At 35.6% G+C, this 27,475-nt stretch overlaps 1 protein-coding gene across 4 annotated transcripts in view; it reads right to left on the reverse strand.

Annotated features, from left to right (window-relative positions):
• Nucleotides 1–569: 569 nt before the first annotated feature.
• The window catches only part of pik3c2a (phosphatidylinositol-4-phosphate 3-kinase, catalytic subunit type 2 alpha), a 34,243-nt gene continuing 7,337 nt past the window's right edge, over nt 570–27,475 (reverse strand). For all 4 annotated transcript variants that reach the window (XM_046864221.1, XM_046864222.1, XM_046864220.1 and 1 more), the window contains exons 3-33: nt 24,591–24,691; nt 24,221–24,381; nt 21,453–21,573; nt 20,705–20,816; nt 19,240–19,319; nt 19,063–19,126; nt 18,836–18,982; nt 18,710–18,740; nt 18,293–18,512; nt 17,493–17,615; nt 17,220–17,387; nt 15,766–15,874; nt 15,502–15,644; nt 14,078–14,266; nt 12,256–12,349; nt 12,019–12,113; nt 11,754–11,934; nt 11,114–11,218; nt 9,213–9,305; nt 8,244–8,373; nt 7,738–7,874; nt 7,224–7,393; nt 6,958–7,114; nt 6,149–6,258; nt 5,853–6,060; nt 5,452–5,576; nt 5,228–5,345; nt 4,901–4,982; nt 3,834–3,943; nt 2,244–2,369; nt 570–2,006 (exon numbers count right to left, since the gene is read on the reverse strand). In XM_046864221.1, the coding sequence (XP_046720177.1) occupies nt 1,827–2,006; nt 2,244–2,369; nt 3,834–3,943; nt 4,901–4,982; nt 5,228–5,345; nt 5,452–5,576; nt 5,853–6,060; nt 6,149–6,258; nt 6,958–7,114; nt 7,224–7,393; nt 7,738–7,874; nt 8,244–8,373; nt 9,213–9,305; nt 11,114–11,218; nt 11,754–11,934; nt 12,019–12,113; nt 12,256–12,349; nt 14,078–14,266; nt 15,502–15,644; nt 15,766–15,874; nt 17,220–17,387; nt 17,493–17,615; nt 18,293–18,512; nt 18,710–18,740; nt 18,836–18,982; nt 19,063–19,126; nt 19,240–19,319; nt 20,705–20,816; nt 21,453–21,573; nt 24,221–24,381; nt 24,591–24,691 (3,990 nt within the window). In that variant the 3' untranslated portion in view covers nt 570–1,826. The remainder of the gene's footprint in view (nt 2,007–2,243; nt 2,370–3,833; nt 3,944–4,900; nt 4,983–5,227; nt 5,346–5,451; nt 5,577–5,852; nt 6,061–6,148; nt 6,259–6,957; nt 7,115–7,223; nt 7,394–7,737; nt 7,875–8,243; nt 8,374–9,212; nt 9,306–11,113; nt 11,219–11,753; nt 11,935–12,018; nt 12,114–12,255; nt 12,350–14,077; nt 14,267–15,501; nt 15,645–15,765; nt 15,875–17,219; nt 17,388–17,492; nt 17,616–18,292; nt 18,513–18,709; nt 18,741–18,835; nt 18,983–19,062; nt 19,127–19,239; nt 19,320–20,704; nt 20,817–21,452; nt 21,574–24,220; nt 24,382–24,590; nt 24,692–27,475) is intronic.

A 27,475-nucleotide genomic window follows, 5' to 3' on the forward strand; every position in this document is an offset into this window, starting at 1 on the left:
TGTCATTCATTATAATGAGAAAATAACTTTTAACAAGAGAGAGCATGAATGGTTTAGAGTTAATCACAATGTATTTAAAAATACATAAGCAGTTAAAATATCTCTAAGCACAATTTTGGTCATGGGTTTTAAGAATACAGAAAGGCTAAACATTTTACATAAACACATAATGACATCCCACTTTCGAGAGGATACTGGGAGAGGCGAACACCAAAGGTTCTTGCCTGAGAATTGTAGAATTTTCTGGAGGATAAAAAAAAATGCAGTGCCTGAGATTGCCCAGCATCACTGGACTTATATGCAATGTGTAATTGTCATTTACACACTATATGGACAAACCCTTTTGCACAACTGACCTTCCAACAATATCTGGTTCTTCCCCAAATCATACCACATAGTTGGGGGCACACAATATTGCAGGATGTCTTTATAAGCAATAGCATTACATCTTCCATTCACTTGCACTTCACTTAAACAGAACTTTTATAGTAGAAGATCTTGAGTGGCCTACTCTAGAACCCTCCTGAACACCTTTGGGATTAAATAGAATGACGACTGCACCCTGGGGCTTCTCATCCTACATCAGTACCAGACTTTATTGCCATTATTGCTGATTGAGCACAAATTTGTCACTACACCACAAAACAGTAAAACATCATCTCAAGAATGGAGATTATTAGAACAGCAAAGGAATCTTATAGTCAGGTGTTCAAAATCCATACAGTGACAATCTGAATGTCTGGTAAATCAAAGGCAACTACATGAAAGAAACAGCACTGTAAAATATGATGATGGATCATTGAAGTCTACTGGTCCTTTATTTTCATGAATTTTTTTTTTTTTTATGTAAAATCCCCATGAAAAATCTTTTCACCAAACATTAATAATGAAATTTTATCTGCTGATCTTCAAATTGATCATGGACCTGACTAACTATAAACAACAAATACTATTATAAGTGAACTATCCAATTCAAAATAATGAATTCAAGACCTTATTTAAATACATTTAATTCGCCATGTGGAGGAAAAAGAATACATTATACACTACTTTGTTTAGATTAACGACTAGCCAATTAAAATACTCAAAAAAACGAGTGGAGTTTAAAAACCATTATACAAAAAAAAGATTTCTAACTCGTGGTTCATTTTAGTTTACTTAGTAGCACAAGAAAGTTGATTAGATTACAATCCAATGTTCTTGCCATAACACTCCTAAGTATTAAAAACAAACAAAAAACAAAACAAAAAAAAAAGTACTGGAATAGACATTTCATGAGAGGATTTTGAAACTGGAATGAGATCAAAAGAATCAGTTTAGCATTCAATAATGTGCACCATAGATGGAAAACCATTAGAAGAGTCAACAACAATGAATAGTGTAATATAGGAAACCTAATACTTTCAGGGAAGAAAAACCTTCTGTATTTTGAGTAGTCATTTCAGTTCATTTGGCACATGACCACTACCATTTATGATTTTCCTGTACCTGTCTACTCACAATAAATTTTTAATCCATTAAAAAGGATATTAATGCTTTTTTTATATAGTAAAGTAGAATGTGTAAAAATCCCTTTTTTCAAATATACATGTCCATATACACATATACTCTAACTGATTTTGGTCCTCTAATGACAAAATGTACAAAAATATCAGTTTTTAAAGTGAAATGCAAATATACTGCAGAAGTCATGTGACAGGATTTAGAGGACAACATGCAAAATCTGTATGGAGTTGTCTTCTAGATTTATTATTTAGATAGAATATTTCTATTAAATATCATTGTCCTTTGTCAAGTCATTGATGTCATTCTCTGGTCCTGTTAGATTAGAAGGGGACTTCTGTAAGCCTGTACCACTTGACTGTTTCCTGGCTCAGGTCAATGTCTTTGAGGCTGAGGGTGATTCCGCCTAAGAAGCAGTTCTCGCGCAAATACTCGGCACTTAGCACATGCAGTTGGAGCTCCCTCTGCTTCAGCGTCTCCTTACTGTAGCCACTGTACACCAACTGTGGGTGAAAAAGCACAGCAAAGTTACAAACAAAATGACTTTGAAGAAAGAGTAAAAGTACTAACCCCTGAATTAATGCATTGCTCCTCTGGCACATGATTGGGTGAAAAGATATTTGGATGAATAAGTGGGTGCAATGGGGGTGTATAATGGGAATCATTCTAAATTATGGATAAACCAGTCTCTTCTTTTACAATTAATCAGTTTGTTTTTCATTTTTATTAGTAGGTGTTACCATTTCATTATACGTGGGGTTTCTGGTTTTCCTGGAGACCTTTGTTTTTCGCTTTGAGGTTTTGTGGGAGTCTGGAAGCAGGTACATTTTAACATATGGATTGGGGTCTGCTCCATCATCAGACACCTGTGTAAAAAAATTTGAAAGCATGACAATAACATTACCGGTGTCTCTATGAGTGTTTTACCCACACATGCACACATACAAAACCACAATTAATAGCACAAAAAATGGAAGCTTTAGGAGTAGCAAAAATAAATAAAATAAACCAGCAACACCAAATGGTCCAGTGATGCCAACTAACACAGAAGAAAAACCACTTCACAACATCAAGCCAAGTTAAGAACATTCTTGAGAAGTTATGTGCATCATTGTCAAAGTAAAAAACAATAGATATTGAAAAAGATTCACCTCAAGATGTAAGTCAACTGGTTTATCGTTACATTTAAGAACAGGAAGAACTTTAGAAAACTTATAAATAAAAATAAATAAAAATTTAAAAAAGCCTGGTTCCAGAACTAGATTCAGACCATCTGAAACTAAGTTTACCATTTACCAGAATCTACACTGCGAATCCATGCAACCAATCATGACATAAATCTGCTTGACTAATTTAAGCTCTGTCTTGCTATAACTCATTGGTATGTCACAACCAAATACTAGTAGACCCGAGACGTGACCGTATATTGATCAGCCACAACATTAAAACTGACAGATCACATAAACAGCAAGGAAATGGTTCTTAATGCTGATGTGCTGAAAGCAAGAAAAAGTAACTTGAACAGGAGTCTGATTTTGATTCAAATACAACTGGCTCAGAGCAACTCCAAAGTAGCTATTATTGTGGGGTGTTTTTGGTAGGCAGTGGTTACTACCTACAGAAAATTGTCCAAGAAAAAGTAACTGGTGAACTTGCAACACAAAAAAAGCAAACCTGTCTGGTAAAATCACACATAAAAGCTACTATTGCACAGAATGCTAAAAAAAGTAAACTATGGCTATAATCTAGAGATATCAAAACTCCTGCCCTTTGCAAAACGTGCCTACAATGATCAGAACCATAGAGAAATAGATAAAAAGCTGGCCTGGTCTTATGCAGAACATATTCTTTTATATCATATGGATGACTGGTGCTTATCTGTGTAAGAGATGGCACCAGGATGAGCTTTGAAAGCAGCATGATGCGCTATGCAATGTTAGACTGGGAAACCTTGAGTTCTGGCTTTCATATGGATGTTACTGCGATGTACCACCTACCTAAACACTGAGGTACCCTAAGTACACACCTTCATAGAAACAGTATTACTTAATAACATGGGTCTCTTTCAGCAGGGTCATACACCCTGCCACACTGCAAACAAGTCCAATCCTTGGAGGCGCCACCATGCAAATGATACAATTTTAAGGATCTGCTGCCAACCTTTCATGCCAGATACCACCGCATACCTTCAGAGGTATTTGTGATGACCATGCTTCGAAGGATCAGATGTGTTTTAGCATTACAAAAGGGACCTTCTTAGGCAGGTGGTGTTAATGTTATGTTTGGTCAGTGTATGCATTTGTTGCAACATAAAAGTGGTCAAAACTTACAAGGTCTCTGATGTGCATAACCATAATGAACAGAGTTCCATTTCGGTAAGACAGTGATAACTTCACTTCTCCACCTACGCGCCCAGCAGCAGGACTTGGTGGCATCTCTTCTGTAAAACACATACAGTGAAAACGATTTAATATTTATATATTTCTCAGAAAATATATTTGATCTTATTTTTCTAAATATTATCTAAACTGAAACAAGACTTTTGTTTACAGCATGATGCATAGGTACTGCAGTATGCAAGCTTATCACAGGAGATATAGTCAGGGAGATTTGTGTGTAAAATAAATAAATAAATAAATAAATACTTTATTTATAACATTCTATAAAACATTCTCAATTATGATTTGAACTTTTATGATTTACCTATTGCGAATGAAAATTATGCAATATATTTGTACATTTTTGACAAATTAAAAAAAGTAATATATGGGTCCCCTTTTTTGTTCGTTTGGGTGATGTATAATTATGTCATGTTATACAACTGCTTGAGTAAATAAGCTGTGTCTAGCTTGAATTGATTAGCATGTCATAACCATATTGTTTCTAAATCTTTAATGTTTTTGATAAGAGCAGATTAGACAGCACTGAATATTTCTATACCAATCTTAAAAATCGTAGGAGTGATTTGCAAAAGCAGTTCCACATGTTAGGAAAATGTACTCAAAATTAATGTGCGCATGGCTAAATGTTTCTTGAGTTTTGTGCTTGGTAAAGGCCTAGACAAGCCAAAACAAGTACCAAGAGGAATAATCACATGGGACCCATAACATCCCACTATAAGAGAGCTTAATTAAACATTAAACATAATTAGACCACTAAATTCTTTTTTTTTTAACTTGGATGGTTCAGCATACATAAAGTAGTGTTTCAACATACTGTACATTCCATAGTGGTTCAAAAGTCTCTATAATAGAAAATCATTACTTACAGATTAGACAGATGGAGAAGTGATTAAGAAGTGAAGGTGAATATGAATTACAGATTAACTTAGAACAAAAAAGGCACAAAACTCAAGGTACTGCTTTCATACTTAAGATTTAAAGTCAATTGGACACACCTGGTACTTTAAGAAGTCCATCCAGTCCCTCTGTTTTGTCATCTTTAGCGAGTGGATGGAAGAATGTGTAGATAAGATCGCACTACGGAAGAATATACATGTATACTCGTTCATTACATTGATTCCAGTGCAACAATTGTTTTTTAAAAAAGGAATGATATTATAATAATACTTTATAATATGAAAGCTTTACAAGCAGATAATCTTTTAATATCTTGGTGGTTCTTTTTTTATTGCTATACTGCTGTAATGTCAACACTAAACAAAGTAAAATCTGAAAACTTTCTAAAGCCACAAAGACTGAAAAAAACACAAGTGGTTACTGACCTGTGCAACTTCTGCTGAACTCGTCATGAGGTTATGTACATAAATATTCAGCTCCACCTTTCTTTTGGAGGCCACTTCCTTGATGTGTTGCCGTCCCAGAACCAGCTTGTTGGGGAACCTACTTACAAGAAATGTTTTTAAATAGGTAATTCAGTAATACTTGTATAACACTGAAATTGATGCCGTGATTCAAAGTTTGTGGTGGGCGGTAAGGAGCAACATACCCTGGAATCTTCCATAGAGGAAATATTATGGTGAGCTTGTTGTGCAGCTCTTGGAACTCATCAAATGTACGGAAGACAAATTGAGGTTCACTCTGGCCCTCCCTTAAAATGCGCACTACATATGTCTAGGAAAAAAGAAGTGGTATAAAGGGAATCATTAGTCAAGAAATGATTATTGATGTGTTATCCTGTCTGGTTTACATTTTTTTCAGTTTTTTTTTTTGCCTGCTAGCTGTTAGGAGCAGGCAAATTTACTGCTATTAGCACTGCACTGCATCTTTTTAAACATAAAGACTCAGATTGGCAATGTTTTTTTATTACAATTCAATGAAAATATAATTTTGTTTTTCAACATAAAAAAAAAAAAAATTAATAAATTGCTCGAAAAAAAAACAACTTACATAATGTTTATCAGGGTTGTATCTTTTCTGGAAAGAGAAGATGGAAGCATCTCTAATACCACCGTCCTGCTTTAGGGTGTATGTGCGTGGAGAGAAAGACAGGATGGGTTCATCATTAGATGGCATTCCAGAAAAACGCAGCTGGGCCAAGTTGTGGATAAAAAAATTAAACTTTGTGGCTACACTGCCAAGACTGGACTCAATCAACCTGAGTAAGAGATAAGGCAAGAAGGTTAATATATTATAACTAAAGCATAAAGATTTTATGGAATTTAAATTTGGTACTGAAAATATACCTGGTAAAGAAAATGGTTGCTTCCGTATCTGTACTTTGAGGCTGCAGAGCATCATACACATATTTCAGGTCCTGGGCTCCAGTCAACTCCGGTAAGCCTGACTGCATCATCTATTAAAGTCACATTAAAGTAAATGTCCAAAATGCAAACAATTTGCATGTCTCGTAAATATTGTAGAAAATATACAGTAATTAATATATTATATATATACAGTACAGACCAAAAGTTTGGACACACCTTCTCATTCAAAGAGTTTTCTTTATTTTCATGACTATGAAAATTGTAGAGTCACACTGAAGGCATCAAAACTATGAATTAACACATGTGGAATTATATACATAACAAAAAAGTGTGAAACAACTGAAAATATGTCATATTGTAGGTTCTTCACGGTAGCCACCTTTTGCTTAGATTACTGCTTTGCACACTCTTGGCATTCTCTTGATGCCTACTTTGAAGAACCTACAATATGACATATTTTTAGTTCACTTGTTTGCTATGTATATAATTCCACGTGTTAATTTTGATGCCTTCAGTGTGACTCATAGTCACGAAAATAAAGAAAACTCTTTGAATGAGAAGGTGTGTCCAAACTTTTGGTCTGTACTGTATATTATATATATATATATACATACATATATACATATATACATATACACACACACACACATATATACATACATACACACACACACACACAAACACACACGGAATAGAAATACATGAAAAATTGCACTCTGCCAAAATTGTTAATATTTTAAAGTCTATTCTCCATTTTAGTTAATTGCTGCAGTGTTTTAGAGCATTACCAGGGACAGCAAGTTAAGGAAGAGGCTGGAGTGTTTGCGGATCAGATTGTATGCTTGACAGCACAGGTCCACAAAATGCTGGAAGCGGCTTGTGGGTCTTTCACCGCCATTGATGACATAGGCCATATCGGAGGTCAGGACAAACGGTGCTCGGTCTCTGAAAGTGAAAATTTAGATCAAAGAACTGAGCTAACGAGCCCATCTTGTATAAATCAAATAAATGTCTAAACACCGAAGATTAAAATGCTTTGAAATAATGCTTTTACCTTTTGAAACTCCCAATCATCTGTGCATGGCCAAGAAACTTTCCAAAGTCAATATGAAACATGTGCCCCGTGGTACGAAGCATAATATTGTCATTGTGCCGGTCACAAATGCCAAGCAGATAAGTAGCCACGCAGCAGCCTGCACATGAATAGATGAAGTTTTCTGATGCCTGCAATAACAATATGAAGGGCGAGTGTGGTAGAAAATAAAAAAAGTTAATTCAATTAATTGACATGGTGAAAGCAAGTAGACAATCTGGTACATATACAGGTATATTAATGTATACATAAATATATATGGACACATTATATACACATGCAGACACCCTATTTAAAATTGCACTGGCATCCAGATTAGGATCTGTTCTTGGCTCCTGCCCATTAGCCCCTGGATGAGTTTAGAATCTATTGTGAATCTAGTCTTACAACCAGCTCAAAATATCTCATACAAAATCAAAACCGCTTTACACTGCTCTACACATAATTAAGATTAAAATAATTAGCATTAATTTACCCTCTCGTACTCATCCTCAGCAGGGTTGTACTTCCGTAGCCACTCAGCCAGAGGTTTGTCCTTAAAGGATCCTGTTACGCCATATTCCACTTGAATCTTTCTTAGTGTCTCAGAGGATGGGACTAATTCTACCATGCCTGAAGAAGCAAAAATAAAAGCCATGCAGGTAATGTTGAATGACATTGCCCATGCCTCAATAGGCCAGAGTTGTTTTGGTGGCACAATAGGGACCTACACATTTACAGGCAAGTGTATTTAGCAAGAAGTTAATATCATAATTGTGCACGGAGACCTGAAACTGATGGACCTGTTCTGTACCTGTACTGTCAAAGACTAGTATAATTGAATCTTTTCCTTATTCTCATTACATAAAATCTAAAGAGCAATATAAATTAAAAGCAAACAAAAAGATATATATTTACATGTTTTCAAAGATGTGTTTGCATGCTAAAATAAACAAGGAAAATTTCCAATAACTAGTAAAGGATTGCTGGTCCTTTATATACCTTTGTCTTTTCCAGTTGAGATGCATTTGAAGTTGACAATACGTAGGTCCAGCCCTTCCTGTAACCATATTCGATCCATGATCCGAATCATCTGTAGTGCCAGCATGTCCTGTCTCAAATCCTCTCCCACCTATATTGAATACACAATTTAAGATTTAACAATCTTACCTTAAATATTATACACAATTTATTGAATAATTCATGCGATTGGATCGACAACTAGTGGTACAAGAGTTAAAGAGCATGTAAACAATTAAAAGCATTGTATATAGTGTCCTCCACTAATATTGGCACCGTTGTTAAATATGAGGAAAAAAGGCTGTAAAAAATATATATTTATTGTTCAACTTTTGATTGTTTCTACATTACAAAATCCCTTATTTTTGCAATAAAAAAAGTTGTAAAATGTAAATTAAAACAAAATGCGATATAGCAAAATGCATAAACCCATATTTGTTTCGCAATTTAACACAGAAAACAACGAATGTTTAAACTGCGGAAATGTACCAGTGTATAGAATATATAAGGTCAATGTCCCAGAAAAGTTTGGGTATGGCTATGTTTACACCTCTTCTTTTACCAACAGTTGTATACAACTGGGAATTGAGGGGTTTCGGGATGCGACATCAGCAGTGAAAATGCCAATTTCCACCAGAGGTGGATTTTGGCACCCACACTGAGGGGTAGACATATGGAAATGTACCTCCTACAGTTAAATATGACAGTGGCTCTTCTTTGGAATACAGGAACTATATCATAAATCAACAACAGACATTAAATGAATACAAATAAAACGGCTTGCAAATTTTATTGGAGGACGCTGTATATAGTAAATAGACTTTTTTCTACTACAAAGTAGGCAGAATGTGTAATAAACAAAATTGTTTTTAAATTGGGTTAGAAGCTTGTATGCAAAATGCATTCTTGATTACATAAAGTATGTATCCATGCACGCCTACTGGTCCCCACCTTAAACATGACATTAATTTCTTCTCCCAGCTGATCTGCATTGACCAGCGCAAGCTTTAGTGGCACAGCATTGGAGTTGAAAAAGGAGCAGGCCTAGAAAAAACAATAAAAATAGAGACAAATATACTGCATTGATCTTTCTCGATATACATGTATATAGGGCATTCAGTTCTGTGCACGTGTACCAAATGCAATTTCTTATTTACGTGCAGAACATGGTTAAAATCTGAGTTTCCTTAGGACCGTATTAAGTGACGGACCGCAAGTTTGTTTAGTCAGCGGCTCACACTTTGAGCGCAGTGTCACTGTTTTTTTTTGTTTTTGTTTTTTTTTTTATTATAATTTTTATTAAACTTGAAAACATACAACAATGCCAGGGGTTTACTAAAAAATATATATATAAAAAAAAAATAATAATAATAAAAATTAAATAAAATACAGTTAGTTGCCACTGTGGCTACTTACACCGTACCAGAAATACACGCACACACAAACGTATTACAAAAATAGGGTTAACAACTGTAAACAAAATCTTTCCATTTATTACATTTTATTTATTCAATTTTATTTGTACCATTTATTTGATTACTCAATTTAATCAATATAATAAAAGAAGTGCATTGCATTAATTAGCTTTTATTTTATTATTTTACATTTTTATAAAATACTATATACTATAGTATATATACTATACTTTTATATATTATTTAACCAAGCAGGCATTTTATTTTTACTTGTTTAAAAAATGTAAACTGTCAATATTCACAAATGGTAATAATAATAAACTGTGTTAATAATAATAAAAAAAAAAAGAATAAAAAAAAAAGTAATTTTAGTTTTTGTGTTTCTTCCCCCTAACTGTAACAAAATAGAACCGAACCGTGACTTAAAAACCAAGGTATGGACAGAACAGTGAATTATTGTGTACCGTTTCACCGCTAATAAACACACACAACACACACACACACACACACACACACACACACACACACACACACACACACACACAGCTACATCTCTATATTTGTTCTCTTGAAGCCTTTTAAAGAAGGTGGATGGTGATAGCTTGCCATGTGGAGATTGTCAATGTCACATTCACTCTCTAATTTTTTTAGCAACTGATGTTTTTCTTGGTCAACCTGTTCAATGTCTGGTTCAGGACTTTTCACATTGTTGTGTTGTCTATGCCAATGCTTGGCAAATGGTTCTAAATAATTTTCCATTTTCTCATAATGGCTTGCTTTCCTCCCATATCGATTTCTCTTGGCTTTCATGATGGTGTATCTTTTTTAAAACAAATGCAGTCTTCACAAGTAAAACCAGAGCTTAAACTGGTTAATATTGATATTGTTCCCTGGGAACACTTCACAAGCCCTGCTATTAGGGAGACATTCTGATTGATTCGTCTAGCAAGTGCAAATTGTCAAAGTCACTCAGATTCTTATGTTGTCCATTTTTCCTGATTCTGAAATATCAGTGCACAGGCAGCTTATTTCATCCCACTCCTTGACATGTGCCATTGTATGAGATAATCAAATGTTATTCCCTTTGCCTGTTAGTGGTTACAATATTATGACTGACCTACAAATGACCATACATAAAGTTCTTATGGGACTAAAAATACCGTAAATAGTTTGTGGGTTTAAAAACGAAACATAAAAATGACCCTGGGTTTTAATAACGCGATACTGCCTTGTTAGCGGTACACTATCGAACACGACTCCATGGCTGCTCATCAGGGATAAACACACATTATTCACCTTAACTGTTCAATTATGTAAAGCTGCTTTGAGACAATGTCTGTTGTGAAAAGCGCTATAGAAATAAACTTGACTTGACACCTCAAACTCCTTGCTGTGGGTTGGGTTACTTGCAGTACTGTGGATATTGTGAGCACTTACCTTTATATTAAGTTCCTTGGCCACTAGACTGGGACTCAGGGGAAGTCTGCAGGTGTCCTTCTGAAAAAATAACTGGACTCCTTCTAGACCCTCTTGGAGCACCATCTTTAGCAAAAAAAAAAAAAAGCATATGTTAGTACCATTTAATATTTTGGTTAATTTAAATTCCTGTCTATCTGGACAGACATGGATCATATGTACGGTAAGCAAACAGAGCTGGCTGGAAGAGCCAGTGTTAAAAGAAGTTACTTTCATATGTACAAGCACTACAAGAAAACACCTAACCTGGAAAATGAATGATGCATTTGAGCATCTATTGAATTAAGAGAATGCAATTGAATAAACAAATGTGTGGTATTCTAACCTCTAAAAAAATCAATAAGCTTGAATAAATACATTAAAATGTCCACTTTGACCAGAAGTAACATAAGGGTCATCAATGACCAGAAGGTAGTTATAACAACGATAAGCCTTCTGTTTCTGTAAATAATCTATGCAGTAACCACAAGAGGAAAATATTTTCTTCCGACAGTGAAAGAGGTCCCAGTATTTGACCAAAAGGATGTTAGATGTACAGTAATTACACTTTTAACAGTATATTTGAACCATACACGTAACATGAGCCCCTTTTCCCCCTTACCTGTCGATTCGAGCTGCTGGATTGGCGCACATTTTCTGCCAGTGCTCCCAGTAATTGCACTAGGCACGTCTGCTTCTCGAATTCAACCCTTAGTCCAGCACCACACATGCAAAGCAGAGCTCCAAGCACATGGCTATAGCGCTCACCAAACACAGCCTCCTGTATGGCATCCCTCAGCAGCCTATATCAAACATTCAAAAAGTCAAACATTCTCTCAAAAGCAAATATGTCTAAACTAAAAGAAATTTAGCAGTTCAGTACTAACCAGTAAAGTTGATGTGCAACATTGACATTTCCTTGTGCCCTGGACAACAGGAACATAACCAAGGAGTTTTTTAAATGTCTTTCATACTTTAGAGCCTTGATGGTACGAAGTAAAAAAAAAAAAAAAAAAAGATTATCAGCACCACTAAACAGTGTACTGTAGATATTCTGTTGCAGATGAAAAAAGATGCTGAAATAGGAAAACAATGGTAACAAATTGCACGGTGATATTGGGAACCTGTACAAGCTGAGGCAAGTAGTCAGTTAGCTCATCATCAGTACACATCTCAATCCAGCTTACAGCCATGTGCCGAACTTCTGTATCTGCAAATCTAAAATAAAATTAAAAAAAGTTACGTTACCACTAATTGCGATATTACAGCAAAAGGAATATCAGAACAGCTGGATAGTTTGTGTGAATAGGTTTGTGTGAATACATTGTTTAACAACTACATGGTGACCCTGTCAGATGGACAAGACAAAAGCTAGATGATAATGAATTACAAAACAAAAGCATAAATTCTAGATCAGCCTAAATAAAACGTTAAAGGAATAATTTTAAAAAAGAATACAAAATGAAATGGTTGCAGAGAATCTGCTTGGAGACCCATGGCAAGTGCTGCTCACTCTCTTCCTGTGACGATATTTTCATGTCTGGACTATGGGGTTTGACCTGGAAAAGATCTTATCCCAGACTATACAGAAAAATGTGTTTTCTTGGAATAGTTCCAAAATGCATAAACACAATTACCATGATGAAGCATGAATGTGTCAGAATTATTCTATGGAGCTGCTTCTCTTTAGCTGGTACGGAGTACTTCTCATGATACAAGAAACCACTGATCACACAAATAACAGGCTATGTTATGGCAAAAATCCTGCAGACCACTGTTCAAAATCCAGCTTCTACCATGAAAGTCCAGGCTATAAATGGGTTTAAATGAAAAAAGATAAAACAAAATCCTAACAAAAACCTTGACTTGAAGAGAGTTGTACACAGGAAATCCCAAAGCTGCTATTTTAGCAGAGGTGTTTTGTTTTTTCCATGTCTATTGTATGTTGGTAGATGGATTTATTCACCAGCAGGCTGTTTTTTTGGTTTTGTTTTTCACTAGGTTACATCACCGGTGTAGACTGATGGATGTCCTCCGTATTAACAGTTTAATACATGTGCGAACTATGCGTATTGTAATATGTGCAAGACTTCCCAGTTAAATATTCATTTATTTTCTTATTTATTATTTTTGAATTTATACTGCAGTTTAATGTAAGCTGGAATTATCTGATAATAGGTTTTAATATAAAATTAATAACTCTTTGAACATGCGCTCACTAAAAAAATGCTAAAATCAATATTACACAAATGATAAAATAGTAATTTAAGGCCAATGTGGCCCTTCATCTTAAAAATGGGTAATCAAATATTAACACATCCATCGGAGCATAACGCATTAAAAAAAAAAAAAAAGTATAATAAATAAAATAAAATAAATAGGTGTGGTTGCCTTAACATTATATTTCATATTAAAACATGGAGACGGATTTTTCAGTATTCCAAACTAAGGCTGCCTTACTAATTGCCAAAATAAAACCAAATTTCTGTATAAGCAAAAGGGGGATGATTTTTGCCTGCACCACACGTCTCACACAGACCAAAACCCTCGGCGCAGGGCAGAATTTGTACACATACTGCAAACACTTTTTTCTCTCTCTCAAATCATCATTCTAATCACTTTTAAAACTAAATCATCTTAGAGTATCATAGAGGCATGTCCAAAAAACATTTCCAAAAACTAAACTGAACCTAATTAATAATTTTTTTTTATTCAGAAATCACAGTTTTGGAGTCAACCTGCTTTCTCAGTCATGATAAGATTATAAGAATATTGTTATGATGTGTGATTTTTCCAGATATTTCCAGGGTATATTACTTGGAAAAATAAATGTCCAGTGCCATTTTTAACCAAATCCCAAAACCTTTATATTAATATTCAGAACACTAAAACAGACAAAAAAAGATAAAAAAAGAACATTGTTACATTCCTATAAAAGGTACATACTTTGAATCTAGCAACTCTAAGGCACAGACAGGAGATAGTGGGGACCAGTGGTGTAGGAGTTTGTGGATCTCAGCTATGTTGATGCAGTTCCAGCTTGGTGCGCTAGCTAAAATCTTAGGAAGACTGTGTTCATATTTGTGGCAGTGGTACCGCTTTTCCCAAAGAAACTGCATGTCTGCCCTTGTCAGTCTGCAAGAGAGTAATAAGAAGAAGACAAAAAAGAAGAGGAAGAAGAAAAGGAAGGAGACTTCTTTATATAGGATAGTTCATAAACAAATACACTCCAAATTACATAATGAAAAAGAAAAAGAAAAAAAAAAAGTGTTTGTATAATTAAAAATTGAAAAGAATGTGCTGAGTGGCACTCATTTAATAGCTAAATAGTTTTAGGGGCCAGCTGCATTTTGTTATGGGAGGCCCTAAATGTCCTAATTGGAATGTATCAAACAATCATTTCTTGAAGTTAGAGAGAAACAATATCATGAACATGCTTTACAATTAATTCAATCTCATCAAATTTAGACATACATATTGAACATGCTGCAGGTATGTAATACAGCTCTTTGAAAATGCAGCTAAAGCATTACAATAGCCTAATCTCAACTAACAAATAAAAAGGCATGCATGTATGCTCACTGCCAGCAGGGGACAGAACGTCCTAGACTATGAAGGTAGGATGTTTTGCATGTTGTGTTAATATAAATCTTAAAACTAAACTCAGTATCAGAAACACTTCTATATTTGATGCATTGTTTGGGAGGCCTTGCTTTGTGCTTCACTTCCTTGGTCCTTCTCTTTCAAAAATAAGCATCTCTGTCGTCTCTTAACTCAGATATATAAAATGGTTATTAAGACATCCACATACTGAAAGCATCTAAACGGTAGAACAGTGAGCAGATACATTTGCAGACATGTGGTTCTAAAGACATATAAATATGCATCATAGAAACAGCACTATATCATTATACCAGCAATATATCAACAATTATATTACAATGCTGCTCAATGCATTCATTCACAATGCATTCATGCAAACCAAATAGAAAATGTTTAAACTTCCTGTTGGTTAGTGTTGAAATAAAATGTGGTTGTTTTTATAAAAAAACAAAACAAAAAAACAAAAACAAAAACAAAAAAGCCTGTCAAATGGTGCATGTGGATGAAAAAAAATTAGTAAAGAGGCGCTTGCCAGTATTTATTATGCATGTGCTTACTTTAATGAATTTTTTAAGCATGGCAAACACCTAAAGAAATTATGACCATAACTACTACTACTATTACTACCAAAAATATTAGTAATAATAATAATAACAGAAACAATAAGGCTCTTTACACCTCTGGCCTTTGGGGCGTAATTCTACATAATATATTATTATGTCAAATAAAACACAAAGTACCAACACCCTAACTAACTATGTATATACCTGGAAGATGATGCTAATGCACAGAGCTTTTCAATCCTCCTTCGGATGTCTGGATCAGGCGTTTCTAGAGACTGAAGGTCAGGGAAAGGCGTCTCTGGGGGAATTACGTAGAGCACATCCTCTTGTAGACTAGGTAAATCTATCTATAGAACAAAAAAATCAATCTAATCGATTATTTTAATGTTTGTGCTGTTCTGTACTTAAATACTATTTGAAATCACTAATTCCTTTAGCATGCTATAAAGAACATTGACAGGGAAGTACCTGCAGTATGATTCTCTCTTCCGAGTTCTTATTCTTTCCTACAGCTCCAGGCAAGGAAAATGTAGGAGCTGTCCACAAACTCAGCAGCTTAGTCCCTTGAGCATACACCCTGCAATATGTCAATATCTGCATTTGAACAATTCATTCAACATCTATCTCTAACTGTAATCTTTCATGGTCACGTATATGTTGCACAAAGAATGGATAAAAATATTTAGAAATCAAGCAAACATACACATACATCCTCACTTACTTCTTAAATTAAATTAAATAACCTCCGTTGACCAAAATTTATACTTAAATTTAATTTAATATCAAGAAAACAATCAAACGGACACACTTTAATTCAGTCAAATGTAGAACAACTTTCAGAAGCAATAATTTGGAAAAAAAAAACATTTCTATAGGGGTTTATCAGTTTCACATTTTTTGAAGAAATTTTGTCCCACTTTCCTGTACAACACTGATTCGCTTTATTGACCTTCCATCATTGTACCATAGAAAAGCTTTGCAAATGCCCTAAAATATAAATAAAGATCCGTTGCATGAACCCATTTTGGCAAGATGCTACAAAGATGGGCTTACATTAACCTCAAGAAGTTTATTGTTGTCCCAACGATTGCCTTAGTCTGCTAAACGTCTTTATCACACTTTCACCACCAGTGACAAAAAGTGTTTTCTCTAAATCTGGCACTGTGCATGATGACTATATCCACCCTGGTCTCATATGTCTTAAGAATATTTTTCCAGAACTTTTGTGGTTGATTTAGATGCAATTTTGAAAACCTAAATTGTGCAGTCATAGCCATTTTGGTGAGAAAGGGGCTTTATGCCTAGATCTCACATGATGTAGTCTTTTAGTTTTTCCTTTATATCTCTGAGCATTATATGACTTGACTTGGATTCAATTTAAAGGGTTGCCCACTTCTGTGAAAATGCTAAAAGGCTCTCGATATGTAAGCAGTCTTTCTCACTGCAAAACAGCAAATTTTTTATTGTCTGGAAACGACATTATAAAGCTTTCCAAATTGTTGTAGTAATTGTTTCGCTGAGGTCATGACTAGGGTCCTCTCTAATTACCAAGACCTAAGAGCTCCAGAATATTAAAAACGGCCCAAAGTTCTGCTTTTATTCAATTAGTAACATTTCTTGAATGACTATATATATATATATATATATATATATATATATATATATATATATATATATATATATATATATATATATATAATCTTGCAAATTTTATCTGTAACACCTTGCTGCTAAAAGAGTTATTTTCTCCCCCCTGTTTTTTTCATATTTGGAAAAATTACTATATATTAAAAATCTCTTTTTGTTCTTGATGATACCGGAGGTTATCAAGTTTAAGCTCTTAACTTACTGAGGACTCACAACTGTATAACATTTTAGACAAGTCACACAAAATAAAGCAGTTCTAATGAATGATGCCTTACCGCCTAAAATCAAAGAGAGGTACGGTGACTTTTCCTAACAGTTCTGGACCCTTGTGTTGTTTGTTGGAATCAGGAGAGTTGCTAGAATTCGGGTTGAGAACTCCATAGAGAGACAGGCTCAAAACAGTCTCCAGAGGTAACAAGGAGACCGAGATGGGAAAGTTTATCCTAAACAACAAAAGCAACAAGATCCAATATGAGTACTGAACTTATAAATTGTTGCATTCCTGCATTTAGAACAGGAAAAAAAAAGAAAAGAAAATCACCACTCACATTTCATCCCATTTGATGTGATAGAAGAAGCTCTTGTATATCCCAACTTTCTTGGACTTGATGGGCTTCAAAAGATTCCCACCATTGTGCATCAAAGAACACATTATGTAGAACTTTTCATAACTACAGAAACAGTAAATGGAAAAATGACATTTCTAAATATGTACAAAGACAGACCAGCAAGATACAAGAAATATAAAATAAAGGAAAATTATGAAACTATGTGACACTATGCAGGCCTCTCCCAATTAAACAGGTATGTACTGTGTATCAGTAAGTGCACATATAAATCGCATGTCAGGTAGACTGGAAATGGGCACTAGTAGTAAAGTTCATTGTTAGTTGTTTGCATGAGTCTATATATAAGTATCCGCAACTGCGGGCCTAAAATACAGTTTGGCGGTTTAGTGCTTGCGTAACCATCCAGTAATTCTTTTGAAGTAATAGCTCAATTTTCAGGATGTGGATATAAATGGTCTCTGTAGTAGCAGAGCAAAAACTTGGCCATTGTAATCAGCTTAGCATCAGGAAGAAATGGAAGATTAAGGGGTGGGACATAATGGGCAGCAAATGAACAATTGAAAGCAGCAAAAATGCACAAGCAAAAGGATCGGCGTGAGAATAATAACAACCAAATTAGGATGGCCATGCTGGCCCCTGTCTACCAACGAAAGTGCCCACGATGGGCACATGAGCATCAGAAGTGGACCATAGAGCATTAGAAGGTTACCTCATCTGATGAATCATACTTTCTTTTAAAAATAAAATTAAAATAATATTAAGCAGATTTGAACAGTTACCTGCTAACCCATGCGGTAGAAATTCCATGTAGGGCAAAAAGCATGACGTGTACATAGTCAGTGATGCCTGACACCTCTATGCTGTCCCTCTGCTTTTCTGGATGATCTTCGTCCGCATGAACAGGCAAGGCCAGGCAGAATGAGCTGAGGTAGATCTTGACCAAATCATACACTGCATTTGTAAGGGCCGTTAGGTGCTCCTCCACTGCACTTGCATGACCTATAAACAATGATATACTGGTCCCTTAATAGAATGAACATTTAGTATATCTCTCAATATAAGGGACTGCAGAACAAAAGCAGTAAATATGGGCCACTTAATGGTGTACTACACCAAGAAGACAAAATATATTTCTACACTCAATAATAATAAAGAGAACAATGCAAATAAGTTAATCAAAACAGAGCTGTGCTTACCGTTAGTTGAAATTCCTGACCTGCCATTACCCTATTAACGAGAAGTTGAAATAAATTAAATTATTATTCACACATAAAAGTGTGTCAACACCTTATGCAAAGAAAATCAAATTCAGATGCTCTGACCTCTGATGAGCAGGTTTTAGAAAGGTTGACCGAATGCTTCAGTTTTCGCACAGCATCAGTTATGGCTGGTGTTTCCACCTCATCCAGCAAATAACACAAAGTTTTAACCACTTGGATTACTCGGTCCACTGCTTTGTACCGTGTGCTCTAATGAGACAGATACATTTAGTCTCCTGAAATTCATCATCTTGTTAAAATTTACTAAGATGCACTACTTTCTCTTGCACCTCATTCTGAAGGCAGATGTTGACTTGCTTGTCATATTCCTCTAAACGTTCAGCGATGTTCTCTCTAGATAAGAAAATGATGTTAAAAAAGAATGCATGACACGTTAAGCAAATTCCAACATGTTTTGTGACTGTAGCACTGATCAGCACTAAAGATAAGGAAACACACTTTCTTACCTTGTGACTGTTTTCTTAAACGGCATCTCGATATCACCAAGGTATTTCTCCAAGTCAATTGGTGAGGTATCGTCATCTTTCTGAAATCAAAAACAAATTTGAAGATCAAACCAAGATTTTATAACATCACTTCTCAGTCCTTTAACACTTAATTCATTAGAGAAGTGGAAATGTGTTTGACAATCTAGTTGATTATGTACATTGCAAATGATATGTTACATTACTTATTACTAATAATAAAGTAAGCATAACTGAATATCTACAATCTTTCACTGCACACCATTCACCATAAAATGGTTTGGAATGCATTATGATGTCATGTATGATCAAGAATGAATCGAAATATATGGAGATTTGTTAATTATATGCCAAAATATCCAACTACAGGCCAAAGTTCTTCCATGGTGGAGACTTGAGGACCCCATTACAGTAGATCAATGAAGAAAAAAAAAAAAAGAAAAAAAAAAAAAAAAACGCACCTCATCTGTGTTCTGAGCTGCACGGCATCGGGAGAAAAATTTTTTTTTTTTTACGCACAACGATGCCAAAAGAAAGAAATAGTTGTGAAAGGAAGGAGGAAGACAGTGAACAATGACTTTCCTGGTCGGCTACTGTTTATATACAAGCCGTTGTAACGCGTTGAGTCTTGAGTCTGGGTCTGGCTAACTCCAGTTACAACAGAAATCATATAAGCACAGACAGGTTTCCAAAACTCGTGCTTTTTTTTTTTTTTCTTGGCAACAGCGTTACGGGTTAGTCAAAGAAACTTGGAAATGAGCATCAGAAAATAATAAGGACATAATCTTTGTCTTGCACACACGCAGTAACAGCGGAAAAATGCAGTGCCATGCTATTCCCAAAATACCGATATGCTCCTAAAGGAAGCGCAACATATTTCACCCGTTACACCGGGTGTAACGTGTCTTTCGTTAAAGCCTGTGTAAAGTACATTAGTGTAGACACCTGCGGCTTATGGACAGGTGCGGCTTATTTATGTTAAAAATAAAAGTATTTGTAAAATTCAGTGTCTTATATATGGGTGCGCTTTATAGTCCGGAAATTACGGTAATTTAGAACAATGGTTTAAGGTTCATTCTGTTGAAATAACAATTATTAATTGTATCAAAACCCCGAGACATGCAAGTTGGCTGACACTACCTAGACAGCTAGTGGATTAATACAGAAGTGGAAAAATACAGAATAAATCTGATATCTTTTACACAGCCAACACATGTTCCATCAATGGGCAAAAGGCATAATTGGTTGAGGTTTAAAGCGCAAATACCGGAATTGATTTCAAAGTGTCAAATACACAACTAAATGTCGTATACAGCTCAAAAACATAAGTAAATTTGATTTTCTCTCTAGTTAATGAAGAAAAGCATTAGAGGTGATCAGGTCTGCTCACTTGAAGTGGTTCACCATGAGAATACAACTATAAAGTGTTATCATAAAGTGATATTACTGTTCGGGCGAGGTCTCTCTTCATGGTGCTGTGAGTAAGGAGTTGCAGCTTTATTTCAGTCTCCCATTTCCTGCAATTCTGCACATACTCGTGGCTGCCCAGACTGTGTTTACTAAGGGAGAAAAAAAGAGCATGATTCTTAAATCAATGGCAAAATAAACCTATAGCATCCATAACCATTTTGTGTTGATTTATTTTTTATTTCTCTTATGATTCAAATAGGATGTTACAAACAGCGTAGATGTAAATGAATCCCCTTATTTCTCACAAAAGACATTATGAATGTTCTACAGCCCTTCTTTAACACATGATTTTAGTGGGTTTTTGTTTGTTTTTCAAATTCAAAATACCAGAAAATGTAATCTAGATTGTGTTCTTATATCAACCCAGGGAATCCAGATAACACACATTTTACATTTCAACACAGTCTAAAAAAAGTTCATCAAATGACCAACAAACTTCCATATTAGGTCCAACTTGGACCCAAAAATGGCACTAAAACAGTGGGAGCACTTGGTCTAAATTTGGACAGAATGTTCCTTAGACCACCCCATGCCCCAACTAACCACCTCCTTTCTCCCCAATCTCCCCTAGTAACATGGGAGCAGATTATTCAAAAGGTCACATGATTCTCAACATAAATAACTAGGAGATCTGCTAATTCTTATAATATTTTTTTCCCCAGGGCTGCCAAAAGCAGGTGCTTTTAAATTCACCAAGAGCCATTAGCAAAGAAACAATGACTTACTTTTGTAGGACCTGTTCCTGGCCACAAACCTTCAGGACATAGCTGCTGATGTCCACTTGGCTTAAGTCATCATGGGCCCAGCACAGCGCCTGAATTATCAACAGCTCCACTGGTGAACTCACTACAAAGGTAGAAAATTAGACAGAGGGAAAAGGACTTGATGGTCATATAAACGCTGTTTAACTTAGAAATAATTAATAAACACCAAAATACAACATCTAAAACAATTCACTAATACTAAACTAAACATGAAGCACATTTGGTCATTTATCCTAGAGCACTCAACAGATGAAAGTAGACTGGCAATTGCGTCGCTGACCTATAAGAAATATACTGAATTGCTGCCATTATATAAAGAAAGCAAGTATTAGTTAGCAGGACAGAAGGCTGAGGCCACAGTAATTAGCATTTTTTTATTAAATAAATTTGCTGTAACACCCTACAAGAGGAGGTGATTTGCAAAATTTGCCAAAAACCACCAGACTTATACCAGCATCTCCTATGGTACCACAAATCACAACATGAATGTTTAGCTAACTGTTACTTTACTCTTAACTAACTGCTATCCATTATTAGCCTGATATCACTTGGCTGTTTAAAAGTCTGACACCATGTTAAATATCTTACAGTACTATCATCAGTATTGATCTGTGGTGGTGAAATAGGAGCTTAGCTTGCAAATATAAGATGTCTAGTTACTAGTTAATCTTTGCCAATATTTTTACATATGGTCATGTGCTCCACACAGTCGAAGAATAAAGGTCAGAAGTACATGGCTTACACTTCAAGATTATGAAGGTTTGAACAACAATAATCTGGAAGAGCCACTGTTAACTCCATGTAATTGAAAACATATGGATGCCTCCTGGTCTACTGTCCCCCTTCTTGAGCACTTTGTTCAGCAGGATTGTTAATCCTGATTTTTTATTATTATTTTTTTAAACATCCTTAATTGTTTACTCTTATCATGTGCTCTTCATTGGTTATGTACTGCAGAACAAAATTTAAAGCAGACCTCTTTGAGTTTAAATGTTCTGCATGTTGTTCTGCTTTCATATTCGTCTATGGTATTGTACTCTACCCACATTGGAAGATCAACTACCTGAATTTATCACAATCTAAAAATACTAGTGCAGTAGCCTGTTTCTTAGTAAAATAGAAGTTCTGAACTGGACCATATTAACAGGTGAGCCATTTTGAGAGGTTGAAGAGCAACCTCTCAAAACATTTGGCAGTTATGGGCTAAAGGCAGTTTCCTGCATTATCAAAAACCTGCCTGCCCTCGATGCTAGCCCTACCAGTCTGTCTATTAACAGGTCAACAGAAAACACCACTGCTCACAACTCCGCCCTGACCCACTGAGATCCCACATATTGATAAATAAGCTCACACACCTTAGCACCAAAACCTCGCTCGGCAATCGGACAATAGAATTTACAGACAGAACACACTTTGTGAAGCTTGGAACACTGGTGTTCCACAGTGCTGTGTGCTCAGCCCTCCTCCACTCTTTGTATAGCCATTAAATAATTATGATTTCATCACTATAATCAAGTATGCAGTAATGACAATTGAAGGTCATACAAGGATTAGGTGCAGCACCAAATGGACAAGCTGGCTCTCAATGGCAAAAAAAACCCAACAAGGAACTTAAATTCTGACAGACAAAGGAAAATCACACACACACACACACACACACACACACACACACACACACACACACACACACATTGATTTACATAAATAAAGAGGAACTGCAACAATCATTGGAGTACACATTTCCAGTGATTTGACTCAAAGCATTTATTTTACTTAATGGTCCAAAAAGCACTAAGCATGTCCATCAATGTAGAAATATTTAAATACGTAAGATTTACATAATTTCTAGATTGCGTTTCCCAATTCAGATGCTGTTTTTTTTACTTGCATTGTATTTTTGCTTACATCTCCAATCCAAACAGGTACTGATCAAGGGATTAACGGTGGCTCCAGTCAAGTGAGAGAAGGAGGGAGGGAGAGTTTCCCACATTCTTGCTCTCGGTTGCTGCATTTCTATTACAGTTCCTGTGCAGCTTCCTGGCTTGTTCTCAGTTCTCTGAAAATCTGGCCCTTAAAAACCTGCTAAGCTAAAACCAGTTTTGTGCCTTGGGGCATTCAAGGTGCTGGGAACTGTAAAATCACCAGGAAAATTTTTCTGAACAGCAACAGTGCTGGTTGGTAGCTACAGATTTTGGACTTTGGGCAATTAAGCAAATCATAAATGTAAGAAACTTATGGAGTACAGTGAAAAATACATCAGCAAAATGAACTGGTCACTACATAAACCTTTATGATCTGTTAGAGGTTTACCATGTGCAGATGGATGGTCTGCTCAAATTATAATTAGCTTTAAAAAACTGATTTGTAGGTATGTGTACAGCAGCCCCAAGACCAGGAAAACCATTATTCTCTGTACAAGATATTCCAAAACACACACCATGTCATGTAGATAGCAACCAAACTAAGACCCACATGCAAGAAGTACTTGATGGCAGCATAGTTCTCAATAGTAACTCATTCATATAGAAATTTATCAGAGGAAAGAAATTCTCTCCATTCACTCACAGTTTTAGGAACCCACAAGTGATATTACTATAAATAATTGAATGAAAACATGGTATTGCTAACACTGTAAACCAACATGTTAATATAGTATTGCTAAAAATTTCATAATATGTAATCAAATGAAATAGAGGTCAAAGTTTAAACACAAATAGAATATATTTTACCATCACAGGTGAAGGTCAAAGGCTGTTGGGAGTCCAAAATTTCAATGGAAACTTTCACACTGCTATTATTGTCTCCCCCTACCTCCTTGTGAGAGATCACTGGGCTCAAAACATACCCAGGATTGGTAGAATGATCATCATATGCAAATTTTGATTTTAGTCTGTAAAGAGAACAGAAAAATGCATAGTCATTGGCATTGACTGTCTGCATTCAAATGCTTTGATTTAACAAACATTGAATGATTTTAGTGACATGGTAAGACTCATGACACCTCGAAAGCCAAACCATACACATTTGGCTTCCAAAAAAGAAATGGGTATAAAGTTCACAGACATCATAAACACAGAACTTCCACTTTGAATGACTTACTTTGCAATGTCTTCACAGAATGCTAAGACTTCTAAATTCTGGCCCCAGTTTTCTTGCAAAATAACACTCTTCGGAAGCACATTCCCACTTTCATTAGTGATCTGTAAACACACACATGAAGAGGGTTAGGGGAAAGGGTAGCTCTAGTCAATATTACACAGAATTGGTTGGGGTGCACGGGGCAGGGGATTTTCTAATGATTTCTATATTATTTTTAATAATTAATAAAAATAAAAAACATTTATTTAACAATAACAAAATCTGATTACAATTCATCCAAATGCAGAATTCAAAAAGTACTTTAATAAAAACCTTTCTTCAACATTTCGTAAGATGAGATACAACTAAATTTGATTTAAAATATTCTCAACCAAGATATTCTTCACATATGTTGCACATTTTCCCCTGTTGTTCCATGTTTTTATTGGAACAACAATAAAAAGTATTAAAATAATAAAAAAAAAATGTTAAAGTGGTAAAAAGCATTATTTTCTGTGATTGTTGTATGTAGCACCAGGGTTCAGGAGGAACGTTGTTTCATTTCACTGGGTAATGCGTCAGCTATATATGGTTGAAATGACAATAAAAGCTACTTGACTTGAAGTTGTCAATCTTTCGCTTCAATTTCACACAACTGTAAATATCACTATTCAACTCTTATTTGTTCAGCACTTTTATTTCTGAAGTGATTTTTCTTTTTTTTTTTGCATTTTTAGTGATGGCCTTAACCAGATATTGAATGGTCAAACTGACATGCAACACACACACATGTAAGCCTACCCACTATGTGATCCTAAAGTCCAACACCAGAGAAAGATTCAAAGATCGACAAAGATCAACACGAAGCATTTCTCAAATGTTAAAGAGCAGCAGTGATTCAAAGCCCTGACACAAATGTAGACCTAAAGCTGGCCACTCAAGAAGCTGTCCAGCTGTGGAAGAAGTGTCCTCTAGCACAACCCTACAGTTAATGCTCACCAAGATGATCTCCACTGACTATCTGTTGGTGTTTTTTCAAGTGCCCCCCCGGAACTCTGTGAGGCTGGCTGCACCATCATGTCTGCACAGTAGCTGTAGAGCTTCCATTCTAAAAAAGTAGTGGCAGAAAATCAGGACAGTAATGATTGACCGAGTTCAGTGTCAGCTGCCTTTATCCCTGCATCAAATGGTAGATCAGCATTTGACAGCAATCCCAAGTCAAGATGTCAGTCGTCCCCCCAATACCCCCTGCTCAGTCTCATTTCCCCTAAACATCCAATACAAGTGCCCCAGAAGCCATCTTCCTATAGGCTGGGGGTAACAGCCCCAATACCAACAAGTTGCCACTGTTGGGTCCTTAAACAAGACCCTGCGTTTTGACCCAAACTTCCTAACAACCTGGGACACACAAATATATTCAATATATTCCTTCTTCTTCTTCTCTGATTTTGCCATAGCATCTTCTGTCTCTACACAAGTGTAAACTTTCATGGATTTCCAAAATCAGTGTTCACTCAACTCAGCATAAACATACCATGTCACATCAAGTCTTGGTGGACTTAAGAGTGGCACCAAGTAGCCATCATAAATAGTCATCGTAAAGGTGGCAATTCTTTGCCTCAACAATCAACTAATTCTTAAGACAACTTGACCACGTTTTCCTTCATTAATAAAAGAAATGTTAATAAACTAATGACCTCCTCTAGCCATTGGAATGAAGTGTGCAAGGGCATCACTTTTGCAAGTTTTAGTGGAAAATCCAATGTGATACCCAAAAGCTATCTTCTATAATATCTTGAGTCAGGATATTAAAGGATATTATGACCGACCTGAGCATGTCCTATTGAAGACAGGAGCCTGAACATTGAAAAGACCAGGGCAGTAATCATATCTCTAAAGTTAACAATATGGCTTTAAGAAAACAATTGTAAGGTTTTGTTGCAATCACACAGGCCTGGCCTGAACCACTTAAAAATGTGGACTGAACTAAAACTATATCTAAGCAAGGGCACCCACATATCCGACTGAATTCTACGAGTTCTCTTTGAGTAAAGTGCTTTTTGATCTTGTGATTTTACACACTCTTCTCTGTGTGTTGAACTGCTCTATGACACAGCATGAGCAAACATTTTTTCGGTAGTAGTTAAAAGTTCTACATTCTCAGAGGAAGCAAGCATCAATGTTCCACATCTCAATTGGTAGCCGTCGTATGATGGGTGGGATTTCGCCAGCCAAATTTAATAAGAAAAATTGGGGAAAGAAAGGGAATATCATCTAGGGATGCAACAACTAATCGCTAAAATTGATAATGAATTTAGTTGTAAACGAATGCCGTTATAAATTAGTTGGGCTGCTCGAGTTATGGGTTATAGCAAGAAAATATGGCAAGAAAAACACAGCCACTTGAAAACGGGGAAGAGTACAGGGTCAAGCACCGGCAGGGGGAAAAAAACAGGATGAAGGCAAAACATCAGCACGGTAAGCAAAAAACTGTATAATCCTCATCCGGTAAAAATGGTAGAGTTTAATGTAGTGCTATTGTGTAAACTGTTTGTAACTTAAAGGCAGTCCCACTGGACCTGAAAAATAACAGTAGCAGTAAACGATTATCTTTTTATTCACACGATTCAATTTACACAATTTACATCTTGCTGACTGAAATGCGTATTTATTTATTTTTTTAAACAAAGAAACAACCCAGCATGACTGCATTTGTTCAAAGCAGAAATCCCCCATAAACTGCTCCACCAGCAGCCACTATACACTTTGAAATGTCAAGATGCATTTTTGCAGTACACTTTTAGACATAAATACCCTGAATAAGGGTTCTATATAGCTATTATAAGCAAAACGGCTAAATTAATTTATTTTTATCTGATTAATCAATTATCAAAATAATCATTAGT

The sequence above is a fragment of the Silurus meridionalis genome, chromosome 13 (assembly GCF_014805685.1).
Source record: "Silurus meridionalis isolate SWU-2019-XX chromosome 13, ASM1480568v1, whole genome shotgun sequence".
NCBI classification, from domain to species: Eukaryota; Metazoa; Chordata; class Actinopteri; order Siluriformes; family Siluridae; genus Silurus; species Silurus meridionalis.